At 34.4% G+C, this 6,558-nt stretch overlaps 1 protein-coding gene across 1 annotated transcript; it reads left to right on the top strand.

Annotated features, from left to right (window-relative positions):
• The first annotated feature begins 1,534 nt into the window (after positions 1-1,534).
• On the top strand, positions 1,535-6,424 carry si:dkey-197i20.6 (IFI30 lysosomal thiol reductase). The gene is made up of 7 exons (XM_007233155.4): positions 1,535-1,715; positions 4,358-4,546; positions 4,644-4,712; positions 4,806-4,895; positions 4,990-5,142; positions 5,342-5,410; positions 5,494-6,424. The coding sequence occupies exons 1-7, from the start codon at positions 1,578-1,580 to the stop codon at positions 5,551-5,553; spliced, it is 768 nt and encodes a 255-aa protein (XP_007233217.1). The 5' UTR covers positions 1,535-1,577; the 3' UTR covers positions 5,554-6,424.
• The last annotated feature ends 134 nt before the right edge of the window (positions 6,425-6,558 follow it).

Genomic DNA, 6,558 nt, shown 5'->3' with positions numbered 1-6,558 from the left:
CGTTTATAGCTACTTACGAATTTATATAGTTGTAGCTAAATAATGCACGATGAGTTCATTAATAAGGCTTAGCAATGTCCGCTATGGTAGAAATGGTATGTAAAGTCTAAATAGGTTCACAAATTTGCAAAACAGAAGGTAAAAAAAAAAATAATTTGGCTTTGGACTTCTTTCTAAAAGTTGGTTTGACTATGTAATACATATTTCAATTTAGTAATTCACGTTTAAAATACAGATAACATCTTAACATAACTTATATTCACTTGTTTGAGTAATTTAGTTTAACTTCGCTATTATTTAAGTTCCTGGGGGATAGATTGGGATAGATTCCTGTGAGTGAAATGTTGAGTATGAGTTTTTACACATAAGCAAAACTCATCCATGCAGCAAATGGAAACTTATTAACTTTTATAGCCATCAACACTGAGGCTGGCCAGTCAACCACTGCATAAAATATACCACAATACACAAGAGAAGGTAGTCTGGGGGCTACACACTGATGTAAATAAATAGTTACAGGAGCCAATGGGAAAGATGTAAGCTGATAACTTCTGGTCATATTTTCCTTTTGTGTGCCTGACATTGCTGTGTGTGTTGTTTACTATGAGGTGCATGACCTTGATTGGCCACCTTTTTTCATAACTTATATTTGGTGATAATTGCTAGCTAAAAAAAATTGATTTGTGGTATGAGTACCCTTTTTTTGTTCTGTTTAGATAATGTGGTTTAAGGAATAGTGCTGGACAAGATTGCTCTTGTTCCTGAGAATTCCCAGGCAGCTAAGTGTGTTGCAGCTGTGTAAAGATGGCACTAGCCACTTGAGACATGCTGTAGTACCTTGTTTTATTTATTTTTTTTTTAGCGATTACTTGTGTAAAGTTGCTGTATCACTTGTTGGTTTTTATTAGTACAGAGTTATATTCATTTTTTTTTTACTTTGCTGCACAGGACACCCCTGTATAACAAAGTACATTTGGTTTTGCTGTTGGTAGCTTTAGGGTTGTGGTGTTTTTTTTTTTTTTATCAATCCCAAACCAATGACGGGGAAAAAGTAGCAATGTGGTGTGAGTTGTAGGGTCTTCCTTTTTTAGTTCATATCAGATTTTTTTTTTCTGATTTCATCTAGTGTACCATCCTGGGATGCTTTAAGTACCAGCAGTGGTAGCTGCCCCACAGTTTGAGAACCACTGGTTGACAAACATGACCAGCAAGACTAAGCTAACAATAGCTTTTTAACTACCATGATCATCAAAGACCAACTTAAACCATCTGAAACCTGGTCTTTATCTGGATTTCTTTTAGCAGAGTTGTTATACAATCATCTGAGAAAGGAGAGCAAGCAAGAAACCCATTACAGACAGCAAACATTGCTTAGCTGACTGATTATATTTAGGCTAAATAAATAGATTTTTCTTCCAACATATGCTCACTCAGTTGAAACAGATGTTTTGATGTTCGTATGCTGTCGCAACTCTAGGTCAGAGAAGAAGTCAGTGAAAGGGAGGAGTTTAAGGCCAAGAGATGCTTCGCCCTCTGCAGTCTCTCTCAGATCTGGTGGGGATGAAACCAGCATCAGCATGATCTCTCTAAGCTGTGTGTTGCTTTTCTTATTCTTTACTTATGAGAAATGTGATGGAAAGTCTCATCCAAAGCCTTCGTGTGGTTATCCCCCTTCACAATGGTGCAGGACTCTGGAAATTGCAGTGGAGTGTGGGGTAAGTTTTAAAGCCAAGACAAGAGATTTTTTGTTATGTTTGTGTTGAGACATCTAGTTTCTTTTATAATACATATTCAAATATCACCTTGTGACAAAATGCAACACATTTACAAAGTGATTTTTATTGATCGTAACATTTAAAACCTTAAAATAATGCATTAAAATTGTGTTAAGTTACACGCTGCTTCGATATGGTGCTAAATGTATGTAGTCATGTATAGGAATAGCTTAAAACTAGATTCCGTTTATCTGGCATTAGGCCATTTTTAATGACATTTACCCTTTTTTGGTTTTGAAAATATACTTTGGAGTGGTGATCTAAAGAATCAGAGTCAGATACAGTACAACTGCACTGACCAGCTCTGAATCATCAAACATTTCAAAGACTCTTTTGTACGCTCAAATGAGTGTCATGCCTTTAAAACTGAAAACAAACTGCTCCTAATTTGACAGAGGCATGTGGTGCACAAGTATGCATGAAACAAATCAGACTCTTAGGTCAAAGCGCATGTACCTCAACTCCCTTCATTCAAATGTTGGCTCTACAAGCAAAGAACATTTAAGGGATGTTCAGCAATGTTTTTTAAATGTTCTAGAAGGGTCAACCTCTAACATTACAGAAATAATGTTCCAAGAATGTTCTTAAATTGTGGAATGTCAAGGGTTTGCATTAAAGTGTGATAATCCAAATATTTCCAGCTAAGCAAAAAAAAAAAAAAAAAAAAAAAAAAACTAAATACATAAAATCACATTAGTTGCAACATTTAGGTATTTATGCAAAATTTGAATATTTCTGAAAACAGATACAGAAGTTTTTAAAAAAGATTTTTTGATAAGATCATTCAAACTGCTTTTTAAAAATATTTAAATCTTTAGAAACTGAAGCTAACAACTTCTCAAAGACTTAAATCTACTTGAAAACTAACCTTAAATTACTAATCTAAAATGACTTGAGTTAAATCCTTCAAAACTGATTCAAACTAATTTTAAAAACATAAGATTTCACTTTTCAAGACCAGAACACTTCAATGAGGACTCAGCAAAGTACATTTTTAAACAACGAAAGCCTCTTAACAAATGAAAGTCTCATTTTACTGCAATATGTCAAAATAACTATCAAGTATGGTAGATAAGATTTTGCTTATTTGCTTATACAGACTTAGTCTTACCTAAAATTCACATTATTTTAACTCGAAACAAAGCACAAAAAAATGTAAAATTAAAAAATAAAATAAAATACCAGCCAGGTTTTCTTATGTCCATATTTAAGATAATCAGGTACTCTTACTTCAAGGATTCTATAAAACTAATTAAAACCCATAGACAATTTTTTTTTTTTTTTTGCTTATTGTTCATTTTTATATATTTTGCCTATTTTGTTCATTGAATTTTTCACAGTGTAGAGCTAAGGTCAAATTAACAGATACATTAAATGTTAATAAGGAGTTTAAATATGAAGCTGATTCAGAGCTTGCAGGAGTAAAGCTGAAAGTGAAGACACTGACAGATAAAACAATTTATTAAATAAAATAAAAGGTAAAGAAAAGCCAGAATAGAGGAACATCAGTTAGTCAGCTAGTTTTGTCTCACTTATAAACAGTCTTACCCATGAGAGAGAACAGTGATGGTTCCTAAACCCGAGGCGAAACGGCGAAAGAAAAGCTAAAGGGGAGGACAACTGATACACAAAGTGAGTAATAAAGAGGATTAAAACCACTGTACGGCAAACAAGCTTAATTAATTTACAACTAACCCGTGTCACGAAACTCACGAGCAACGCGCGAAAGAGTCAAACACTTCCCCCCACGCAGCTTTAAATCAGAGACTCCGCCCCTTTTGACACGTCTCTGCGCTTGATTGGTGAAGGTCCAATAACGTGCTTGATGGTAATTGAGCTCTTACATTCAGGAAAGATAGATGGATGGATGGATGGATAGATAGATAATTAGATTTGGCCTTTTTACTCTTTCCATTTTATGTAATGCAGTACTGTACTGCATTAATATCCCCAGCAGTGTGGTTCTAAACATACAAAAAGCATTATAACTCCCTTTTTACTCTTTCCATTTTATATAATGCAGTTTTGCACAAATTGGGGAAAAATATAGGTTGGAAGAAAGTATTGGATAGCTCAACAGGTAGCTTGCTAGCATGCTAACCGGCCACGCCAATACACACCATTGAGAACAGCCTGGAACACAACCACAAGAGACAAATGTGGGGCGACACAAGCGACTTGTCACTTGCCAGTGTGAACGCAGGGTTCGGGGTAGGCAGTAGTTCTTAGTGGTAAAAGGATAATCGGAAAACAATAATTTAGTATACACAAAAATTGAGAGCACATTAGACATCAGTAGTTTAATACAACACAGTTGCAGGCACCTTATTTACACAATTAGCTAACCCAAAACGGAAAAAAAAAAAATTTATTGTACATAAGAAGTCAGGATTTATTTTCCTGTGGGCTGTTATGCCTTAACATTATGAACAGGTGGGACATGAGGAGGAAAAGATCGAGATCCCCTGGCTTACTAGCCAAGATATGTTCTCATCTCATCATACCATCATACCATTTATATATCACAAATGTGTATTTTCAATGTGTCCCTACAATGTGCTTTGTTGTTTGTTTGTTTTTAGGTTCAGAAGCAGTGCATGGAGCTGGACGCCACCAGGCCGGACCCCTCCGTGGCTCCTGTAGAAGTGACTGTGTACTATGAAAGCCTGTGTCCAGGCTGTAGATCCTTTCTGACAGAACAGCTCTTTCCTACCTGGACAATGCTCAAAGATATCATGACAGTCCACCTAGTACCCTACGGCAATGCAGAGGTACAAATCAAATCTTTTATTATCTAAAATCAATCATATTTGAAGAATTACTTATGCTTAAACTCTTCATCTGTTCAATAACTGCTGTATTCTTTAGGAAATTCCTGGTCAGAATTCCTTCCTATGCCAGCACGGTGAGCCAGGGTGCAAAGCTAATGTTTTTGAGGTAATCTGTCTTAGTTTACATCATAGTTTTATTTGAATGATAATTGGATGTGCGTTAGTTAACATGCTCATTGTCATTATCTTATCTCGGCAGGCCTGCATCTTAAATGTGACTGGCCAAGCAGCCTTCCCAGTTATTTACTGCATGGCGTCCTCATCAGATGTGATAAACGCAGCTTTGCCTGTGAGTATCCTTTTAAAATAAATGGTCATTATTATGGCTTTTTAATAGATAAAAGTACAGAAAACCTAAAGGGGACCTAAATGGCTGTCTCTAGTGCTTGCAGCTGAATGCTCCATCTGTGGAATGGGAGGCCATACAGTCCTGTGTGATCGGAGGCCTGGGCCACAGTCTAATGCATGAGAATGGTGTAAAGACTCGGTCTCTGAAGCCGGCCCATAAATACGTTCCTTGGGTCACTTTCAATGGGGTAAGTGTCGTGATGGAGCATCATCTAATATCAGAATTTGCTGATATCAAAAATACAATCAAACTCACAGGTATATTGTGAATTTAGTGTAAAATCTTCCCAGAAGAGTGGAGACTGATACTTCAGTAAACTGTGTGCAGAAGGGGCTTCTATAGCATCTTGTAACATGCTTATATAAGAAATTAGATTTTTTTTTCAGGTGTACAAAGATGACTGGGAAGATAAGGCAATGTCTTCTCTCTTCAACCTTGTCTGCATGCTGTATGAAGTAAGATCACATTTCTGTGGAATGTATAACAAGTAAGAAAACAAAAATTGATTGCTAATCAGCTTGACTTTCTTCTCTTAAAGGGAATTAAGCCCCCCGTCTGCACTGGAGCTCTGATGAAGTTAAACCGAAGCTTCTGTTAAACCTTTGTTATAATGTATACTATAATGTACAATATACTGATTATTGTATGCACTAAAAGTAACTGTACACCTGTAGTAAGAACATAAGAATGGCTTTTACATTGACTTTTTTCTAGTTCTTATTCAATTCTTACACAAATAAAATAACTTTATATACATTAACATTTCATTTAGATTGTGTATGGTGTATTTAATATTTATACATATTTATACATGTTCTATAATGTAACTCACTTACAAATAAACTTCTTATTAAAACATTTTGTAAACATTTTTTTTCTTCAAATCACGATCACATCAAATGTTTTCATATTTGGGATTTTTTTTATTTACAATGTATAAAGAATTTAAATATGGGTTATTTTATGCCAAAAACAAACCTGAGTCTCAATTAATTACTAAACTCTAATACTAAAATAAATATAATATATACTTTATCATTAATTAACAGTGCACTATTGGCAAATAAGTACATACAGAGATTAAGCCTAGTAGTAGACTATATTGTAATTTCAATGGAAAAGTCCAAGATTTAGGTTTAATCCCTGTCTGAGAAATTGCCCCAAAATGTAAACATTAACGTATTAACCCAATATTATTCAACTTTTTACAAAAGTGTTTTTGGTTTACATTGTATTGTGTGATAATGTGTCTACTTAAAATTTAACGTTCCTTATTTTATATTTTAGTATATCTTATATGGGGAATCCTAACAAAAAGGACAATTTTTGTATTTTATTTTGGTATGTGTGTATTGTCTTGTAATCCTTCATTCTTGGTTGGTTCTTGTGTGGTTTCTCTTTTCCCCATATTTTTTGTACTGTAATTTGTGGCTATTAAAAAATGAAAAATAAAAAGAAATACAGTTGTGCATTATGGATATTTGAGTATACTCTTTTATATACTTTTTTCTGGTACATAGTACATATTAAAAAATTGTTTGTTAGTATTACGAATTGTTTTTCCCCATCTAGCTTAAAACATTGACATTTTTAATTAAAACAA

The sequence above is a fragment of the Astyanax mexicanus genome, chromosome 16 (genome assembly GCF_023375975.1).
Source record: "Astyanax mexicanus isolate ESR-SI-001 chromosome 16, AstMex3_surface, whole genome shotgun sequence".
In the NCBI taxonomy this organism is placed as follows: domain Eukaryota; kingdom Metazoa; phylum Chordata; class Actinopteri; order Characiformes; family Acestrorhamphidae; genus Astyanax; species Astyanax mexicanus.
The sequence above is the reverse complement of the archived record's forward strand: the minus strand, read 5'-3'. Positions and strand labels throughout refer to the sequence as shown.